Source organism: Megascapheus bottae, chromosome 13 (genome assembly GCF_031878675.1).
Source record: "Megascapheus bottae isolate mThoBot1 chromosome 13, mThoBot2.hap1, whole genome shotgun sequence".
Lineage (NCBI taxonomy): Eukaryota > Metazoa > Chordata > Mammalia > Rodentia > Geomyidae > Megascapheus > Megascapheus bottae.
Genome location: NC_143521.1, coordinates 7,502,152 through 7,524,698, shown reverse-complemented (window position 1 = coordinate 7,524,698; position 22,547 = coordinate 7,502,152). Strand labels below are relative to the sequence as shown.

The following is a 22,547-nucleotide window of genomic DNA, read 5'->3' as shown; positions in this document are numbered from 1 at the left end:
AAGGAAAGAGAACTCAAAAGCTAAAGATATTCTGATATCTCTTGTGTTATAAGATGGTATTATTCTCAGCTCTGTCTTCTTCAATGCACCAGTAAATACCTCTGATGCTTACTCATTCCTCCAGATATTAAAGGTCACCCTGCAGAAACCATGCTTTCAACTACAGATCAAAAGTGCACAAACACTGCAGCATGAAGTACTGCAGGACTGTCTCATTTCCTTTGCCATCCTTCTGCAGAGGCTCAATCTGTCACCGTGCTATTGTATCTGCTTCCCTGGCCATGAGCCTCAGCACGCTGAATAGAAATAGTCACTCAATATAACTCAGTAAAATCTTTATTTTTATTCTCTTCTTTCTTTTACACCTTAGCTTCTTTAGCTGACAGCTGACTCAGCTCTCGATGGTTAGGGCTATGGCTTTTTCTTAAAAGATTGTTCAGGAAGATTAAAAATTCTATTTTTTTCCATCCAGTAAGACCTATCCAAACAGAGAAGTCTATTTCATCTGTTTTAACATTCAATCAACTCACATTGCCTTTTGTATTTTGGAAAAGAATATGTATGTATTCTTTGTGGATCATACCTGTCATTTCCCAGAGAATTTTTCGTGTGGTCATTGAGCACAATGAGAAAGCTGGAGACAAGTTTCCTTCTCCTTTTGAGATTTGATCCCCAATACCCTTTCCTGGCACCATTTCATGTATCACCTAAGCAAAAATAATAAATAGTCATGACAGAAATGAAGCGCATAGTGGTTTGTCTGGATAAATCCATAATATATATTCATCTTACTTCCTCTTCACTGTTATTTTTACTCAGTTGACTTGTAGAAATACTGAAACGTTGATATTCTAGTTAAATTTAGCATGTATTGGGAACATTTTTTAATCAAGAAGAATATCAACAATTTTTATTAAAACTTGGAGTGTGCTTTTCTTTGATCACTTATCGCTTTTCAGTGCAAGAACTTGTCCTGGTCTTATGGCAAACGGGACCCTCATAAGGCCAAGAGAATTTCCCTGCTAGGTCAAGCTGTCTGAGAGATAGATAGCCAGCTAGGGCACAGTATGGTTCTTACAAGTCTCACAGGAGCATCTCCTGCCAAAGGCTGTGTTTGTGATGCATTACCACCTAGAACCAGCGTGGCTTTCATCATCAGCATCCATAAATGGACGCAATGTGTATTCCTCACCAACTGCTCCAAAGGCAGAAACACAGTCTAGTCATTTCAGTAACACCAGGAGTTCTGCTTAGGCATTGTTATGGAGTCTGGATCAGCTAATAATGAGACCACTCGAGTCGAGAAATGGCTGATGCATCAGGATGACACCAGAATCTCAGAATGCCATGCAAGGCTGTCTCTGTGGGCTCCTTTTAACCCTGAAAACTACAGGAATTTCCCCTACTGCCTAATTAGAGTGTCTTGCTTATTTCTTGGAAACCTGGCAAACAAGGCAGGAAACAGGTTAGAAACCCCTTTGGTAGCACAGTAGGAGTTGCCTGGGGGTCAGGGGGCTTCAGGTGTGAGCAGGAAAGAACAAATTCAGCCACTGCAATCACTACAGGCCAGGCTGCATGAAATCATAGAACAGTAGAACAATACAGTCCTTTTCTGATAAAGGATATGACTCATTACCTTTTGAGAAATACCTAGTCATATGTAGCCAGCATCTTACAAGTGTGGATCATACAGAGCAAAACAGATTGAGAAGAAGTGCCAGTTGAAACCAAATTTAACAAGTATGGCTATAGAGCTTTTTGGTAGGGGCTAGCTGGAAAACTTTTATTAGTGTTAATCAATAGAATAATATTGGTATTACAAATAATACTACAATTCTAAAAATTGGAACAGATTAAAACAATAACTTGCTTACCCCATTTCAACAGATTTGGCATATGATATTAAAACACATGAGCTTGATTTGTATCTAGACTTTTCCACTAAATAAATCCAGGATTTGGGACACATAACCATCTTTTTGTGAGTTTCTTCATTTGTGAAATAGGAACACAAAATTAAATGCTGAAGAAATCTGATGTGAAAATGCAGTGGGAAAAAAACAGCAATGTTTGGTACATAAAAAATAATCCACTAACCATAGCAAATAAACAAGTATTGGCCTAGCTAGAGTTGCTGTTGAAAAACTGCGGAGAAAGGGATGGGTTCTAGCTTTTTCTTTATTTCTTCCTTGTGTGCATTCTGCTCATCACATAAATGCCAGGTTTAGCTGTGAGTCAGAACGGCAGTGGACAGAACATGGATTTCTGAGTCTGTATACCTAGGTTTGAACCCCTGGCTCTGTCTCCTACTAAGCATCTACTTCATACTTTCTGCACTCAGTTTATCATTGTAGTCAACCAAAAAATGAAACAGTCTTTGACCCTTAACTCAATCTCCATGAGTTCTATGTGTCAAGTCCAGCCACTAGCCCCCATATGACAAATAGACATCAAGGTGAAGGGCAAAGAGAGGTGATTCATTATGCAGCAGCCTTGGGAAGACATGTTCAACCTTCATCAGCAACTTTCAAAGGCACAGACATTTGCCTTAGGTTAAATAGAGAATGCAAATAGAGAGAAAGTATGCATAGTTATAAAAGATCGAATCACAGGCAGGTTCAGAAGGCTTCCCGTGTCTGACAGTCATCTCAGGATGACTCTGGGAAATATGGTTAGGTGAGCTGGTATTTCCTGGATTCCAAGATAACTACAAAGTGACTGTAGGGGAGGATGGCTTGGGGCAAAAGACGTAGGGGGAAAATGGAAAACTCTGGAATGTTTATCCTGTTCCAAGTGTCCTTTATCCAAGTAAGTTGTCAATGTTTCTCAAAAAAAAAAATAAAATAAAAAGGTAAGATTTAAATCATCTCTAACAATAATCAATAATCACAATTTTAATATAAAGATCAAATGCAATATTTACTACCTACCAGGTATAGCACCTGACAGAAAAATTAACACATAGGAAATTTTACTAGCAATCTTGTTCACATGCAATCTTCTATAATAGAACAGTGGGGTTATCTGTCCTGTGCCTAAGATGGTGTTTCTAATTGTAAAATTGGAGATTAAAAAGAACATATTCTTTGAGTTGTCTTGGTTCTTTTTTCAATTCAAAGACATGGAAAGACATCTGACATTCTCCCTGGGAGATCCTAACATGAGCTATTTGTTACTGTGAGTCTTTCTGCTTTACCAATTGGCAGCTGTTTAATGGCCCAGTCAAGTGAAACCAAGGAGCAATTTCGGTTGCAGCCTGCCTTGGGCAAAGTGAGGAGACAGGCCGCTTTGCAGTCAGTCCTGCTTTATTACCCTACTTGGACAGATGGGAAGGCCCCCCACATTTTTCCTTTCAGATATTTTCTAAACACAAGAATAGGGCTTTTGACTTGCCCTGGCAGTATTTTTTTTTCCTTCTCTCACTGACATTCAAATGAAAAGGGTTTCTTTTTGTTACTGCATTTTGTTTTAGTTTTGGTCTTTGTCACCCTCTCTTCTTCATTGAGCTGTCAGCTGCTTTTCCTGGCTGTGGGAAGCAGGACTTACTGTTGTCATGACGATGAAAGGGTACAGAGAAACTCCCAAGTCATGACCCACTGTGTGGACAGCTCTTAGTTGCTTTTAAAAACCCTTCTTTGGAAATGAAGGCTCCAGTCCTGGCACATTTCCTTCCTATTATGCAACAACTTATACACAGCAGTTGCAGTAGCTAAATGTTTCCTTTATAGATTCAGTGAACAGGAGGTATTAAGAAAATGAACAAGAAAGCTACTTCAACAGTGGCTGGTCTGCTATGAGGTGCCAGGGAGAAACAACTCAGAAAAAAAAGAAAAGGTCTCTCAGACAGAAATGGTCTCTTTTGATATCAAACATAACACACTCCACAAGCCATTTCTATTTTCCAAGCCACCCCCTCTCACCTTCATGTGCTGTTCTTTGGGGGCAATCTCCACTTGAATCTTGACACTCATTCTTTCCCAGTCCTTTTTTTTTTTAATGTCCATTGTGGGGCTTGAACTCAGGGCTAGGCACTGTCCCTGAGCTCTTTTGCTCAAGACTAGTGCTCTACCACTTTGAGCCACAGCTCTACTTCTGGGTTTCTAGGTGGTTACTTGGAGATAAGAGTTTCAAGGACTTTCCTGCCCAAGCTGGCTTTGAGCTGTGATCCTCAGATCTCAGCTTTCTGAGTAGCCAGGATCACAGATGTGAGCCACCACCACCATCACCACTACCTCCTCCCCCCTTTACCTCCTCTTCCTCCTCCTTCTACGAGGTTACTGGTCCTGAACCCTCTACATAGCCCAGGCTGTCCTAGAATTTCCATCCTCTTGCCCTATTTCTTAATTACTACTTTTTCAATCTTGTCCCCTCTGTGCCTCTATCTTCTCATCCATGAAATAGACACAATAATAGTCAAAAAGCAGTTATGATAATTTAACAAAATAATGTATTAAGAAATTTACTATAGTATCAAACTCATGGTAAAGACTGGCAGCTGTCTAAAGAAACCCTATTTCTCTTATAATTAAGAGCTCATTCATATGATCCTTGAAGGATTAATTAAGATAATTTACATGAATGCTTAGTATGGAGTAGTTGTAATTTATTTCTTCATGATCACGTCTAATTGTTAGGAATGGGCTTTTTAAGTGGAATGATCGAGTGAATAAATTGTAAAACAGTAGCCTCAGAAATATGATTTTACAAATGTGAACCCATGAATTTGTGAATGCAAATTTCTGGATTCCTAAAATACTTTACAAGTGTAAAGAAAACTGTAATCATCTTGATTCATACTGGGGTAACCTCACTCAGGTGAAAATATTTTTGAAGATAGGTGTCAGTGACTCACACCTGTAATGCTAGCTATTCAGGAGCCTGAGATTTGAGGATATTCAGTTAACCCCAGCAGGAAAGTCCATGAGACTCATCATCTCCAAATAACCACAATGAAGCCAGAGTAGAGGTATGGCTCAAACAGCCACAGCCTTGAAAAAAAAACTAAGGAAAAGCAACACACGCACACATTGGGTTTTTTTTGTCTTTGTTTTTAGTTTCTGTAGTGTTTTCTAGGTCACACACTTGAGTAAATAAGCAATGCTTTTATGTGGTGCCTTAAACAACTGATGTTTCCAGTCTTCTTCCTGTGCGACATCAGAGGTGTAATAAGGAGTCAAACCAGAGAAGGGTTGTGCTCTATGAAACTATGGCGCCCTTGGGGACACAGCCATCAATCAAAGCATTCCATTACTGAAAATGGCACGTGCCTAAGTATGAGATGACCTTGAGTACAAAGCCATCTTCAGTTTTCTAATGAAAAGATTTGACCCAATTTAACTATATAAATGCATTCCAATTTATTTAGGAGATTTAATCTATTTTATCTTTCAAAATTGTTTCATTTTGAACATTTTAATATGTATAAAAGGGACTTTAGATGCCTGCTCAGGGAGGTTTTTGTTAAATCTTCAGTGGCTATGTGCAGTGGATCCACTCGGTAATTATCTAATACTGAACATATCATCAATTCTGCAGATTGCTTGTAGCTCTCACTTAAAAAAAAAATCTGCTGATACTGCAGATCATCTTCAGGCATAGTGATGTGTGCAACATTTTAATTGCTTACCATATTGCTTCGTGCAGTGCTCTTTAAAGGGCTTATATAAAATCACTTGGATCTGCAAGTGTGGTTTCCTAAAACAGCATAATTCTAACACTTCACTAGTGAAGTCATACCTCAAGAATAATGACTACATCTGCTTTATCCTCTCTTCTGTCAAGGTGACCTTCCAAAGAACAAAAACAAGTGTTGCTTGAGATCATTTCACATTGTTCTCCTGAATGGCCCTTGTGCTGCCCCAAATCAAGAAGTTGAGACAGTGGCCTTGAATGTGAGAAGTTGCAACAGCACTGGCATATCCATCCCTCTTTTTCTTTACATCATGATTGGGAGGGGGTGACAAATGGCACTGTGTTTGCACATACACTGCATACAATTATATGCTTGAGTGAGAAGCATGTGGCAAAGCATATTTATTCTAAGAGTGTATGTAAGGAGCCTCCCCCCCTCCACCCAAGGTCAGCGATTGGCTTCCGCGGGCTCAGAGCAGGTTAACTCTGTGGAACTGAGTGGTTAGGAGGAGTGATTACTGGCCACCGAACCCCAGGGGCACAAGCATCTTGTGGCAAAGAGCGAGCGGGAACTCTGATTTGGGTTGAATGTATCTTAATACCTCTATGAAGTTCTAGCTGGACTCAAGGCCCCAGTGAGTGTGAAATGGGTGGTACACACATGGTAAATCCGGTTAGGAAGGTAACAGGCAGATGAATGTCAAGGTCCTGCATCGCTGGGTGTGAGTGTGTCCTGTGTACTGCGAGAACAAGGCCCACCTTGATGTCAGGTGGTGACTCAGCAGAGAACTCAAAATAGCAGTGTTTGTTGTCATCTTTCAGCTGACTTTAATGTCAAACCATAGCACTCACCCCAGAGACTCTTTATTACTTTAAAGCCCTTAAGCATCAGGGTTACCTGTAGATCAGGTAACAGCATGCATAATCGGACAGAGTGACTTGCTCTCTGAAAACAAGGTCTTCGAGTCTCATGTAAAGACAAGGAGAATGTTCTGTTTGAGTCTGATGATGAAAGACTTAGAGTAATCATTTTGTTTACTACCTTTCCCAAAAAGGACAGTTTCCCAGTTATAACCACTAAAACTATCAACCTACAGAACATACATGGCCCTGTTGGCGAATGTGTATGTACATAGTCCACGGTGGAAAAATGACAATCAGAAGGAGAAAAACAAAAGGACAGAGAAATCAGTCAAGGCAAACTTCTTTTTTTTTTTTCCTAAGGTATTTGGTATGCCTTTCTCTGGTTATTTAACTTTAGGCAAAAAGAGATTAAATAAACCAAATAGGCACCACCTGCCTTGAAAAATCAAAAACATTGGGCTGGAGATGTAGCCTAGTAGTAAAGTGCTTGCCTAGCACACATCAATCCCTGGGTTTGATTCCTTAGTAGCACATAAACAGAAAGGCCAGCGTGGTGCTGTGGCTCAAGTGGTAGAATGTTAGCCTTGAGCACACAGAAGCTCAGGGACAGAGCCCAGGCCCTGAGTTCAAGCCCCAGGACCAGCAATAATAATAATAATAATAATAATAATAATAATAATAATAATAATATAAATAAACATTGACTCCAGGGAAAGAAGACTCTGGAATTTAGCAGAGAATGCCGGCTGAAGCCAGCAACTAGACATTGCAGCAGGCCAAACTTAATTACAAAGATTCAAAGCAAAAAAAAAAAAAAAATACCCAGCACTAAAACTGTCAACAACCGTTGGCCAATAGAAATGAAGAATCGTTTTGGAGGTAGGGATGGCTGAGTTGACACCCCAGTTCCCTGATTATGCAGCATGTGAATGCTCAGCAGAATGAGAGCCAACGACAGTATGAGAACGGAGGGGAACAGTTGGTGCTCAGAGGAGGCAGATGGTTATGTGAAGTAGGTTTAAGTGGCAAAACACTCTGAAGAACTTCCAAAAAACCCTTTTTCCTTAATTTAAATTAATTTTCCAAACTGATAAAGATCAATTTAGATTCTAAAAGCTAAAGAAGAAGCCAGCCAATGCAATACCATACTCTCGCCTCACCTTACCCTTCAGACTTCTAGAAAGTACTATACCTTTGGAAATGAATGTAAGTACAGAATAGAACATGGACTTGTTATATGGAGAGAACATATAAGCCACATTTTGAGACATCAGATTGGGAGAAACAATACCAACAAACCAGATCAGCTCCAATGGAGAGTGACTAGACAAGAGTCAGGAGGCAGGAGGCAGGACATGAACTCAGAGATATGTGGCATGGCATCATGGCACCTGAGCTGATCTGGCCCTAAATAGGGTAGGTCAGAGGGTAGGATGCCAGGGAGTTTGAGAGTTTACTACCCAAGACTGGTAGGTCCAGCAACTATTATCCAAGCCTGTTCCCTTGCCTTTAGGGATTCAGGCAGGCCAGTCACATGGGAAGAAGGATATCACTGGGCCTAAACAACAAGATGCCTCTTCCTATCCACTTTGAGTCTAGCGGACATGGCTTAGCTACAATTCAAAGGATGGCTTGTCTCACTTGTAGGCCTTGGAAGCTGGGTAAACAGCCCCCTTCACCTGGGAAGGCATCCAGATGGCTGTGGAAAACAGTGACTTACTTACAACTCTCTTTCCCTTTCTTCAGAATGAACCACAGGACCCAGAGTGGATGTTTAAAAAGTTCACTATTCAGTCTAGATAGAAGATGATGTTTTAGGAGACAGTCATTTCAAGAGAAAGAGCAAAGATGAATTGGAAGGCTTCCTTCAGAGGAATGTTCTGTTTCCTACCAAATACAAGGTCACACACAGCCTCCCTGTCACCCTGCAGCTAGTGGATCACGCACTTGTTCTTTAGAGGCCAAAGCTGGCCTTGCCCTCTGAGATGTTAGGTAGCTGACCCAAGCCTGTTCCATTCCACTGCACCTATCACGCCTGTGTGTGCAGGCATGGCTGTGCTGCAGTTCCAGCAGAAGAAAGGATGTTCAGTTCCCTTCCTGTGCTTTTCCACAAACAGCTTTTGGAGTTGCTGAGAAATCTAATTACTGTTTTCTTTCATGGTGAAATCCAATTACAACCTCTCCCTTGGTGAAAGCCAATCCCTTTAATAAAAATTTGAAAGAAAAAAAAAACTAAACAAAGGGGCTTCAAGCTGGGAGTGTCTGTTCTCTGGGACAATTCTACAGAAAGGTTGCGGTGACCTTGGCCTACCTTGCTTGGGAGCAATGACCATCGTCTATTATTGCCCTTTTCCCATATAAAGAAAACTAATTTTGATTACGATGTCAAGAATTTGGGCATTGTTTCCAAAATCCTGTAGACAAAGCAAATCCTGATCCAACATCTGCTCTCTGCACAATTTTTTTTTAATGTAACAAGATGACTTTTCTTATTAAAGTTGGAAAGCCATGTTAAATTTAAAAGGAGTGTTATTTCATTCAATAGATCCCTAGACTCTACTTCTGATTTTTTTTTTTTTTTTTTGTCAAGCCTGGCTTGAACTTAGGGCCTGAGCACTGTCCTTGGAATTTTTTTTGTCAAGGCTAGAGCTCTATCACTTGAGCCACAGCACCACTTCTAGCTTTTTCATAGATGCATGGGGAAGTGAGCTGGGTCCTTATGCATGCTAGGCAAACACTCAGGCCAAACTCTCGGCCTGATTTCCTTGCCACCCTTTCAGTCAAGCTTTTGAATGGAAGAAAATGAGAAGTAGCAAGGTTGCTTGGCCACTCTAAACTCAAGACGAAATACATGGAGACAAGTTCTCAAAAGAGGAATGTATGGAAATGTGTATTGGGACCAGGATATCATTGATAAAATAGTAAACTTCTCTTTTCTATTCAAATCTTCATCACTACTACACAATCACCATGCTCTCCGAACATGTATAACCTCCAGATTTGCAGATGGTAAAGGAAAAACATACGAAGATTTTAATATACATCCAAACATCTCCTGGATTTTAACCGAAAATAAATGGAGTATGCACTAGTAGATGATTATGTTTTTAGTATAATAACCTTTTATTTCACTGTGGGAGGAAACAAAACAAGTCTTTTTCTACCACTGAATGACATCTCTGGCTTGTTACAAAGATAAAGTTTACCCTAGGTTCAAATAAAAGTACAGTTTTTAAACGGGGGCGGTAGCTCATGCCAAGAACCCTAGCTACTCAGGAGGCTGAGATCTGAGAATCAAGATTCAAATCCAGCCCGGGCACAAAAGAACCTGAGACTCTTATCTCCAGTTAATCTCTAGAAAACTGCAAAGTAGGGCTTGGTTCAAGGGTAGGGTGGTAGCCTTGAGCTGAAAAGCTCAGGGAGAGCGCCCAGGCTGAGTTCAAGGCCCATGACCCACAAAAAACAAAAGAAAAAGTACAATTTTGCCCACAGAGCTAATGAATTTACCATTCACAAAGACACTCAAGTGACTCTAAAAGCAAAATATTTTCTGCTATATTCAATTCAACCTGAGTTACCTCACCACTGATATAGTAGGACAGGAATTCAGTGGAAGGAAGCCTGAGAACTACAATAAAAAGAGTTCCCCTTATTTATGTCAATGAGAACTTGTCACTGATGTCAAGATGCCACAATGAATGAATTTCCATGCTCTCTTTCCACAGTGAGGTCATTTTAAACTCTCTGAAGCCAGTAATTAGTTCAGTGCCTTCCCTCGGCATTTTATTAGAGCCCAGATAAATTTGGGTTAACTCATTCTAAATCAATGCAACATTCTGTTTGGAATTCAGAAGAAATTAAAGCCACTGCTATCCAGTGTTTTTTGTTTTTCCTCTTCTGATTCCCAATTCCAGCATACAAGACTCTGAGGACCTCATAGAGGAACATGGATTAATCACTTCCCAGAATAGCTTTTTGATGATTTCCTATAATATGAGGGATGGAAAAATCTTACAAACTTTTGTTTTAAATTAGGGAAGCTTCTGATGTAACTCCAGTCAACTTGAATTCAAGCTTGGAGAAATATGATGGAAGGACAGGAAAGCACCAATGCATGAATCAAAGACATCTAACTGACATCTACCCAGGACCTGGGAATAATTTAAAGTGATTGATTTCAAAAGCAAAAGCTTGCTTATGATTTAAGAAATACTGTCAGCATGTATATGATAATCCCTGAAATCTGTATGTTATTAATTTCCTTTCATCTTACAGAGTTGCATACAAAAGCCCACCAGGGCTACATTATGAGTGGTTCTTTGCTGCACTTTTAACCCCAAAACCTATGTGTTGGAATAGTAGCGACAGTAAGGTCTGAGCCCATAGAGATGGTAAGGCAGCTGACTTACCTCTCTTTATTCCCTAGTATCTTCATCATAGGGCTAATAGACCTCTCATCCATAGGCCAGTTACTGAGTCATTAATAATAAGTATTATTCAAAACACAACAATAAAGTCCCTTGTACAATATAACTCATCTAAAATACAACGTTGCTTCAATTGGTCTCCAATTAATATCAGATTTGAAAGCAATGTTTAACATGTTAAGTTAGACTAAGCTAGTACAATAGAGGTCCTTTTCTTTGAAAAATGACTTGAATGAAAAGAATAAGAGTAAACAGGATAGACACTGGTGGTTTATGCCCTTAATCCGAACCACGCAGGAGGCTGAGATCCAAGTATCAACATGCAAAATCAGCCCTAACAAATCTAAGAGATGCTTATCTCCAACTAACCAGCAAAAGTCTGAAAGTAGAAGCAAGGCTCAAGTGGTAGAGCACAAGCCTTGACAAAAAAGGAACGTGAGGCCTTGAGTTCAAGCTCCAGCACAGAGGTGTGCACATGTGCACACGTGAGCTAGCGCGCGCACACACAAGGAGGAAACAAAATGGTCTAGTCCAGATAACTTCAGAAAACTTATAACAGGGCATTCTGACACTAGGAAGTAACTTCATTGACAGAAGATCTGAAGATATTCAAGCTAACAAATCCTGAGTTTTGATCAAGGGTTCTATAGGTCAAAAACCCAGTAAAGAAACCATCAATGGAAGACAAAAACTCAAGTTTGGGAACTTGGAAAGAGTGTAATTTAGGAATTACTTATCAAAGTTGGTAAGACATGTAGAAGTCATAGAAGCTTGTAACGCAGGCTACAAAGAAGCTCATACAGAAGCGAAGAGAGATTTTATGAACCCAGGCAAGAAATTCTTTATGAGAAGGTCACCCAGGGAATGTCTGAGGTAAAGGGCTAGAACAGTTAAAGGAAGGGGTTATTGAAATGGAACTGGCCAGTCATATTCTCCTCTTTCCCCCAAGTCTCTTGCCAGGTCTCCCTACTGGCTGAAGACAATTTGTTGATACTATTCATACTGAACCCAGAAAGATGGAGAAATGGAGAGTGAATGTGGATGAACAAGTAGAAGACTTATCCAGGGGGTACTTGGTCTCTTTCCAGGGAAGGAAAGGAAGAATGAACAGTATAGGCCATATGGAGCTCTGTCTTTTTCTTGCTTGAAGAAATCTTAGAGCTTTCTCTCAAAAGCCATGAATGAGCTACAGTTTTATTACTTTATTTTCAAACAATTCTTCTAACAGAGACCATGAATTCCACTGGAATATATTATCTCTACTTCTTTCACAGAAGGCAGGTAATGAGCAATGTTATATCACTGGGCAAGCAATTATTTCCCCTAACCAAAGTATATGAGAGGCTTCTACCAAGGGCCAAATTTTAGAGAGGGACTTTTCTAGGAGGGAGGACTTGCATTTGCTGTTCAGACAAGAAAGTACACCATTATTTATTTCCCAGTGGGCTCTAATACCATGAGAATGAGGCTACTTGGAACTGTTTTTAGGTATTAATTGCTGCTTTTCTTAAATCCTGGAAGAGGAGAACTCCCCCAAATGAATAATTCTTGTCCATTTAACAAGAGTTGAAAGCCCTTGAAATTGCTCTCTCCCAGCTAGCAGAACTTAACAACTGAATTACTGCATTAACAAAGTAGAGACTATTTCCACTGACTCCCAAGAAGCTTAATTTATACTGGTAGAGTTGAACTAAGAAGAGAAGTGCAAACAAAAGCAAGCAGAGAAGAAGCCAAGAACTTGGTGCTCAGGGGTAGCAGAAAAAGAAAAGGATTGAGCTATCTGGTAACTGTAGGGCCTAGATTGCAGAAAGGGAATTACCAAGCTAGTAATAACATGAAACATTGTATTCAAATATCAAGTCCCACAACATCAAAAATGTCACAGGCATTTAGATCAGCCATCCTGAAATGATAAATATAGTGCTTGTAACACAGGTGTTTATAGATAGACAGACAAATGATAGGTAGGTTTGTAGGTAGGTAGGTAGATACAGTGTCTCTGTGTGTACATATTTATGTGTGTGTGCGTTTGTGTATGTGTATGTGATGATCATGTACAGGACTTTGTGTAGAGCCTATACAAGTAAGGGCCCTGAAATCAGAACTAATTTATGCTGTGATACAGTGCATCCATCTTGGCCATACCCACATATCTGTACCCAAAAGTTATGCACAATTAGTGGGGGAAGATTCCTGACTGTAAATATTTATTCAAAGAAAAAAAGGAAATTGAAAGGTAGATACTATCATAGGATTTCAGGAAGAATAATAAATACAGATAAAATACTTTTCCCAGCTCTACTTGGGGGCAAGGAGCAATACAACTGCCTGAAGAGAAACCAGACAATGGCCTACAGGAATCCATACCTGATGGTATTTTGGAAAAAGACAATGAAATTAGTGAGTGGTATAATAAAATGAGGAGCTCTGAAAGGAATGATGAAGGGGTGGGGAAAGGTGGTTATTTCACAGTCTTGCCTATGAGAAGGCTTTGGCATTCTCCAAATATAATTATGGTAATCTCTCAATTACGTGTCATGGAAAAGGGGGAAGGTGCACATTTCTTCTGAGCAAGGAAGAGATCTCTGAGAATGTCCCTGAAAAGCCACACAGTGAGTTTACTTTGATTGCCATGACTGGGCTGGGTGCAGGAGCAAAACTTGCCCCACTGGAAAAGTGAGATGTTCAGGAACTTCTCTTTGGATGTTTTTTTTTTTTGACATGAAGTAGGGGTGTGGTCACAAGTGAAACCCCCACACCAAATGTGCTTTCCACAATACTGACCTGGCATATAGGTTTAGCTACTATTAAAGTCAGTGCTTTTTCAATAAAATAATATTTAGGTGCTTCTACGTGATTGTAGACTTGGTGAATGTACGTGAGTGGTATTCCATTTAAAATACTGTTTATTTTATTTATCTACTGTCATGTGCAATTTAGTGACATAGAGAATTGCCATTTTATACTGTCTGAGGATTTTTAAAGTTGGTGGCTTGAAGGAAGTTTTATAATGGTATATAGGTAATTCGATGTGTTTTTTTCTTATGTATTAATCTAGTGTCAAGGGCTAACGAGGAACGTCCCTGTGACAGGGGCTGAAACTGCTGCAGTTTAGTGTTACACCATTTGTAACCCTTTTTCCAAGGTCAGCTCATGATCCTGGATGGCTGATCTAACTTAACTAAGTTTAGAAATAAGAAAGAAAAGACGAATGACAGATTTTGGGAATCAAGAGTGTGGGCAGGAGACTTGATACTCTGCTGTCAGATAACTGGTCCAGAGTATCCTAGATGGTTCATCTCCCGTGTCCTGCATCTTCTCAAGGACATATAGAAAGTCAAGGACTATAAAAAATGATATTTTCTGTGGTATGTTACTTTCTTATAATTGGCTCAAGTTTTTCCCAAACAAGTATTCTAAGGGGTCCAGATCAAAACTTCAAAGCCCTATTGATCTGACCTCAGAAGTTGGAGAGCATCATTCTCCCTCCATCACTTGCTCAAATAAATCACCAGCTGTTCAGATTTAAGGGAAAGAGAAGCAAATTCCATGTCTCAGTGAGAGAAATAGCAAAGAATTGGCAGCCATCTTTACCACAGTATTTGAATATATTAAATCAGAAAAGAAAGAAATTATCCTAAGGCAGCAACCCAATATGAGTTAGAACAGAGTTAAGACATCTGTTGAGAGTTTGGTTCTCAGTGGGAGACTCATTCCTGCCACAGCAAATTTGTTGAATGACATGGTGGCCAGCCAGTGGAAGAACTCTAAATATTTGAAGTTATTTACCCTAGAAGGGTCTTGCCCAAGGCAGCCTGACTGTCTTTTAGTTTCAGCTGAAGTTCTTCTGGATGTTTAGTTGTAAGACATGCATGCTGCATCTGTAAATCTTATAATCATTCTTCATATCCAAAAGTTTTTCTCATTCCTACATTTTTATTTGGTTTTATTTCTTCCTTCTGCAAAATAGCAGTCTGCATTTTATAAAGACAGTCCACCAAACATGAACATCTCAAAATAAAAAATATCATTTATCCAAGACTAAATGATATTTACCATGCTAAACAAGGACATCATGATTCTTTCTCATTTTCAAAGTACTTTGCAAGCATCAGCAAATTCAGCCTTCCAGACTCTTTAGTATAACAGCTATTTTCAAAATATCTCTCATTTCCCAGTAAAGTCCTCCACTTTGTCCTGTTTATGCAAATCATCGCATTTGTTCCATCCTTCAAATAAGAGTCAGAAGACCTTGAAATTATTTTGATGTATGGCAACTACGGTGAGCATGACAAGATGGCGTGACCAGTGACTTTGTCTAAAGGACAAAATAGAGCATAATAGAAGTTCTGGATATTGAATTGTACTACAAGATTCTGTCGCTATAAATTAATTTTACTCATTCATCAGAAAGAATGATATTACATCATGCAAAGAAATAAATGGACCTGGGGCTGAGAGTTAGACCTACTGGTATTGTACTTGCCTAGCATACATGAAAACCCAGGTTCGTTTCCACATACATAGGAAAAAGCCAGAACTGATGCTGTAACTCAAGTGGTAGAGCTCTAGCCTTGAGAAAGCCCAAGGACAGTACTCAGGCCGTGAGTATTTTTGCTCAGGACTAGCAAAGCAAAAAAAAAAAAATAGATGGACTTATGCCAGGTGTGGTGACGCACACCTGTAATCCTAGCCACTCAGAGGCAGAGATCTGAAGATCATGGTTCAAAGCTGGCTCAGGCACTAACATCCGTGAGAGAAGTAGCATTATGGCTCAAGAGGAAGAGCTTAGGGACAGAGGCCAGGCCCAGAGTTCAGGCCCCATAACCAACAAAAAAAGGAGAAAAGAAATAGATGGACCTGTAGAAATATAAGTTGTAAGGCAGGCCCAGAGAGACACAGGATATATTTTCTCTCATATGTAGACGTTAGATCTAATTTATAAATATATGTAAACATATATAGGGCCATGTGTATCTGTTCACAAACCAATTAGCTGTAGCAAGGTATATGCAGAGGAGAATTCCAGCGGTATAACTTCTTTGCACAACTAACTTATAGTAAAACCAAATGACACTAGGAATCATGTACATGAGGTGTGTGGGGAAGAGTCAAAGGGAGGGAGATAGGTGAAGGAAGAGAGGAGGGTGAGAATACAGTGATAATAGTCAAGGTACACATGTGAAAATGAAACTGGGAAAATTGAAGGGAAGAATGGAACTGGGAGGAGGAGCAATGAAAGGGATGACATTGCTCCAGACGCCTTATGCTCATCACTTGACCTGTGGATCTTCAATCCCTTTGTACAATGAAAGGGATGACATTGCTCCAGATGCCTTATGCTCATCACTTGACGTGTGGATCTTCAACCCCTTTGCACAATTACCGAGAGACCATAGAAGGTGTAATTTTTTAAAAGAAATTCAATATAGATATCTCCATTATAATTGAAATCTGGGGTGGTTTCCTGCTTTAATCATTCTAAATGATGCCACTATATTGGCTTTAAATTCTGTTTTTGATTTCAAGAAAGGAAACAGGAGATTCCTAAAACAGTGCTACCAGGCTAGGGCACAGTAAACAGTCAGGGCCCACGCAGGCGACCATGGGCCCTCCACGAAAGACCCACTCAGTTGTCTTGTGTTTGTTGTTGTTTTGTTCTGGACCTGGGATTCAAACACAGTGACTGGGCTGTCCTTGAGCTTCTTTTGCTCAAAGCCAGTGCTCTTCCACTCGAGGCAGAGCAACTCTTCTGGCTTTTTCTCAATAGTTTATTGGCAATAAGATTCTCATGGATGTTGCCACCTTGGTTAGCTTTGAACCACAATCCTCAGATGTCAGCCTCTTGAGTAGCTAGGCAACCCTGCAGCTGTGGAATGGTTGCCAAGAATCTCAGCATTCTAGTAGCTTCTTTGAGTTAAAACTAATAGCATTCACCTGAAAATAGACATAGCAATCCAGGAATAGTCTTACATCCTAAGTATGCATGGAGAAACTATGAAGCAAATATGTAAAATGTAAGACAAGAAAAAGTTCTTTTCTTTTTAAAATTATTATTCAGTAGCTATACAAAGAGGTTACCTTCTGTAGGTCTGGTTAGAGTATAAAACTAGTTTATTTTTCATGAATGAAACAAGAGCAAAGATATTCCAGAACTAGAGCCACTTGAAACCACTTAGGGGAAATGGAGTGGAAAGGAAGAAGAAGAAGGAGAAGAAAGAGAAGAAGAAGAAGAAGAAGAAGAAGAAGAAGAAGAAGAAGAAGAAGAAGAAGAAGAACAAGAAGAAGAAGAAGAAGAAGAAGAACAAGAAGAAGAAGAAAAGAAGGAGAAGGAGAAAAAGAAGGAGAAGGAGAAAAAGAAGAAGAGGAAAGTTCTTTCTCCTTATGTTCCACTTAAAGACATAGTTGTTGTCCTATGTCAAACTTAGTACTAACATATATGGCTATTGATACTGATATTGAGAGGCAGCAGGCAGGGCAGAGGAAGTAATGATTGCATGACTATTGGGGATCATACATCTCACCTTACAGTCTACTCACATATACAGCAACCTTCGGCAGACAGGAATTACTGTTCCTACTCCATAGATGAGGTCTAGAATGCACTAAATGGTAAAGCTCTGCCCAAAGCACCATAATCACATAAGGAAGGCACATGAAACTCACGTCAATGAATCTATATTCTTGGGGCACTGAATCAATATAACCATAAAGTTGTGTTTTTTGCCTCTTTTTCTTAAAAAAGGAAGACTCAGGATACTGTAATCCTAGCTACTCAGGAAGTTGAGACCTGAGAATTATAGTTCAGAGGTTGCCCACGTAGACAAACATGTGATATTCTTTTTCCCAATTAACCAGCAAAGAGTCAGAGTGGAGTTTTGGCTTAGTTCCTACATTAGCTTCGGATTGTTTACTGATAGAGCACAAGCCTAGAGCAGAAAACATGAGGGAAAGCTGAGGCCCTAAAGTCACACACACACACACACACACACACACACACGGTCTCTTTAGAGCTGTTTTTTCCTTGTGCTTCAACACTAGAGAAGAAATTAAGGATTTGTAGAAGTTGCATCTTTACTTAAATCTTCACATCATTTCGTTTTTTTGTTTTTCTTGTTTTGGTACTGGGGATTGAACCCAGGATGTTGCACTTGCTAGGCAAGTGCTTTGCCACTGAGCTACATCCCAGCCCCTTCACATCATTTCGAATGTTAAATTTTTGGAAACAGCAGGAAATAAACTGCACTTTTTTTTTTGTCGGTCATAGAGCTTGAACTCTGGAACTGGGCGCCGTCCCTGAGCGCTTCAGCTCAAGGCTACCACCCTACCCCTGAGCCACCACTTCCCGTTTTCCGGGCGTTAACTGGAGATGAGAGTCTCATGGACTTCAGTGCCTGGGCTGACTTTGAACCAGGATCTTCAGATCTCAGCCTCCTGAGTAGCTAGGATTATAGGTGTGAGCCACTGCGTCCAGTGAAACTGCATTTTTCACTACTACCTGGTTACAGTTAGCATTCACCAAGAGAACAACACACTTTAAATTATCAAAAATACAGAAAGTAGATCCTGTGTGTTTACGCTATGCATTTAATGTTATATATAACACATTCGATTTTGATACAATAATCAGAGAATATAGTTTAGAGAGTACAGTGATGGTAAAAGAAGGTAGCATCTGAAGGTTCATGAAATTTATAGATTATTTCAGGTCCATCTCCCTAAAACTTTATAGCTAAAGGATCACTTATATCACCCCTCATCGCTCATCACATAAGCAAACTATGTCTAAGAAGAAGTAAGTTACTTGTTCAAGGTCACATGGACAGTTAGGAACCCTGCTGATGCTAGAATGTTTCCAGGAAGTTTCTGCTTTCTTTCTTTAGAAAGGAGCCATTTTCACAAGGACACAATCAGGTAAGAATTCCCATTTAACTTCCTTTCAGAAGTTAGTTCACTAAGACAATGACTACTTAATTAAATTCAAAGGACAGTCTCAAACTCAGTATTTGCTGAGATTGCCACTTAATCTCCCCTAAGGAAATTGTCCCCATCACTGAAATTATCTTTTTAATTTACAGGTATAGAAAGCATGAAGACAGTGGTGGTTTTCCTCTATATCTTGGGAACTACAGCTGCAATTCCGGTAACGTCTATTCTCTTTCTTCATACCTCCCTCCTTTAGTTTAGGATTTTTCCATTAAACCAAAAAAAGAAACTGGGCACCACTGGCTCACACTTGTAACTCTAGCTACTGAGAAGGCTGAGATCTCAGGATGGCAGTTCAAAGCCAGGTTCCTGGGCAGGAATACCATGAGACTCTTATCTTCAATTAACCACTAGAAAAATGGAAGTGGCACTGTGGCTCAAAGTGGTAAAGTAGTAGCCTTGAGCAAAAATGCTCAAGGTCAGCACCCAGGCCCAGAATTCAAGCCCTATGACCAATAAACTAGAACAACATTCTTGCCAGGAGCTGGTGGTTCATGTCTGTAATTTTACTTACTTGAGAAGCTGAGATCTGAGGATTGTGGTTCAAAGCCAGCCAGAAAAGCCCATGAGTCTCTTATCTTCAGTAAACTACTCAGAATAAGCCAGAAGAAGAGCTGAGGTTCAACTGGAAGAATGCTAGCTTTGAGCAGAAAAAGCTCAGGGACAGCACCCAAACCCTGAATTCAAACCCCAGGACTGGCATCAAGAAAAGATGTATTAGTATTTCTTAGTGTGTGTGTGTGTGTGTGTGTGTGTGTGTGTGTGTGTGTGTGTGTGTGTCTGTGTCTGTGTCTGTGTCTGTGTGTCTGTGTCTGTCTGTCTGTCTGTCTGTCTGTCCTGGGGCTTGAACTCAAGGCTTGGGCACTGTCTGTGAGCTTGTGTCCATAGCTAGCACTCTACCACTCAAGCCACAGCTCTACTTTCTGCTTTTGTGGTTAAATGAAGATAAGAGCCACAGGAACTAAAACACAATTCGACTTGTAATTTCATTTTACATTGTATTCTGGATGTTCACCTCTATTCTCAGAAATTCTAGAAAATACCTTTTTATTGAAATTATGAATAAAGCATATTGATAACAAGAGCAACTAGCAATTTTAAATAGGCATCTAGTTATGAATAACAAAACGTGTTTTTATTTTTTCAGACAACAGCAAGGTTTTTATCTGACCATTCCAAACCAACTGCTGAAATATTGGTGACTCCTGACAGTACTGCAATCCCCACTGTCAGAGTTGAAGCTGCAGAGAATGAAAAGGCAGCTGGAGTATCCACAGAAATCACTCCCAATCTTAAGGTAAAGACAATATTGTGGCATTAATATCACATCTTATTTCTTTAAAGGATGCAATATCAAGGCATGATCAAAGAGATTACCTCATTTGATTCTGTTTAATTTCTTTAAATATGTTTATAATCACATGAATCTGTTAAACAATAAAAGTCATAAGAACTAACATAACTACATGTATGTATGAATATACATATATATACATAATATATATTATAATATATAGTTCTGGAGCGGATTATTTGGTCTTTTTGTTTGTTTTTGTGCCTACACTAGGCTTGAACTTAGGGTCTGGCACTGTTCTTTAGCTTTTTCACTCAAAGCTGACACTCTTACTCTTTAAGCCACACCTCTACTTCTAGAATTTTGGTAGTTAATTGGAGATAAGCGTCTCATGGCCTTTCCTGCCCAGGCTGGCTTTGAGACATGATCCTCAGATCCCAGCCTCCTGAGTAGCCACCAATTGCCTTCTATATAGTTGTTTTAACTTATGAAATTCAAATTCAAGTTGAATCTCTGGCTACAAATACCATTATATAGTCACATGTATATGGTGACAAATAGTTTTACAAAGTCATGCAGTCACACATTTACTTGTGATTACAAATACATTTTCCTAGTAATGTTTAAAGTAAAAGGAAGGAATTATAAGTATGATTACATTGTCATTTGTTTCAAGAACTAACTTTTGTTCTTTTCAAGGCTGAAAAGTCTTCAATACAAAGATCAGAAGAGGAAAACCCTGATCAGTCTGCAGAACAGGAAAAGACTTACAGCCAAGAGCTAGGGCTGAAAGACCAAGAAGACAGTGATGGTGATGTAAGTGTGAATTTGGAATACTTTCCAACCGAAGGGACCTTAGACTCAAAAGAAGATTTAAGTGAGATGCCAAAGAAACACTTGCCTGAGGATGCTGATTCCCCAGCTGCTGCTTTCAGTTCCAACGCGGAATCTCACCAAGAGAACATTGCAAAAGGAGAGGAAAATGCAGACCAACCTATACATGAGTCATACGAGTTGAACAAGAACAGTTCACGTAGTGAAGCCCTAGTGGATGAAAGAAACAAAGAGCAAGATCCAAATATTCCCAACGGAGATGGAGAAGAGGGCGAAAAAGAGCCAGACGAAGACGATGTCTTCCACAGTGACCAAGAAAACAAAAAAGTAGTTTCCGAGGAGCATTCTAACAGCAAGCAGGAGGAAGATGGCGACCAATCTGAGGACATTTTGGAAGATCCCAATCCACCAACACAAGCAAGTGAGATGCAAGATGAATCTGAGCACGGCCACCAAGATGAGGGAGACAACTCTAATGCAGAGATGGAAGAGAACCGCGCATCCGACAGCACTAAGCAAAGGGAAGAAAGAAAAACACACCCTGAAGTTACTGAAAGCCAGGAGGGCACCGATGTAAAAACCACCGTTCCCACAGAATCTACTGGTGATGGTGACATTCTGTCAAAAAGTCATGGAGGTGAAGGTGATGGGAATAATGACCCTAAACATGAAGAAAGTGATGACTTCTTGATGCCGAGTGAAGACAGTTTAGAGGCTGAAAAAGGTCAATCCATTTCCCCTTACCTCAAGTATGAGCAGGAAAGATCTCCTGAGGATGAGAATGGAGATATCCGTGAGGCTGGGGGCTACCAAGAGGTGAGATTATTTATATCAGTAGTTGTCTAATAATGTTAGTTATCAATAAATAGTAGTGACTTTTTTCTGTGTTCCTGTATGTATTTTGATCAGCACAATACTAAACTCTACTATAGGGTCAATGTCCCTTATCTGAAATGATTAGAACGAGAAGTGTTTCGAATTTTTTGTTTTTTTCCTATTTTGGAATATGTGTATATGTATGTATACACACACATAAACATACATACATATGCACATGCATATGTATACACATGTATACATACATAGGTATAACGAGATGCCTTAGAAATGTAACATGTTAAACATTAAATCCACTTATTATTCCTATTATACACACTCCGTACATAGCCTAAAGGTAATTTTATCTAATAGTTTCAATATGTTTGCATTTTGAGATCAGATGAGAATTTTCAGCCTGTGGTGTCATATTCCCCACATGGATCTTTGAAGGATTTAAGACTTCAAATTTTCAGACTTGTAATGTTACCTTTCTGTCCATCTTCATATTTAGAATTAAAAAAATATCTGCTTTATTTGAGCTGCTTTGTTTGACCAGTTCAATATGAATGGAACCTTGGCTTGAGTCAGAGTTAGTTGAAAGGGATTAACCTTTGCGGAGGAATTGACATGGCCTTGGTTGAAAAGTAATCTGCTTCCCTTCTGAGGAATTGTTGAGTGTTTTGATTTTTAAC

The 22,547-nt window shown here is 39.6% G+C and overlaps 1 protein-coding gene across 1 annotated transcript in view; it reads left to right on the top strand.

The window, feature by feature from the left end:
- Positions 1 to 22,547, top strand: part of Sparcl1 (SPARC like 1) — a 37,815-nt gene that overhangs the window by 997 nt on the left and 14,271 nt on the right. Inside the window, exons 2-4 of the mRNA XM_090343230.1 lie at positions 19,001 to 19,065; positions 20,056 to 20,205; positions 20,902 to 21,852. Of these exons, the coding sequence (XP_090199356.1) occupies positions 19,012 to 19,065; positions 20,056 to 20,205; positions 20,902 to 21,852 (1,155 nt within the window). The 5' untranslated portion in view covers positions 19,001 to 19,011. The remainder of the gene's footprint in view (positions 1 to 19,000; positions 19,066 to 20,055; positions 20,206 to 20,901; positions 21,853 to 22,547) is intronic.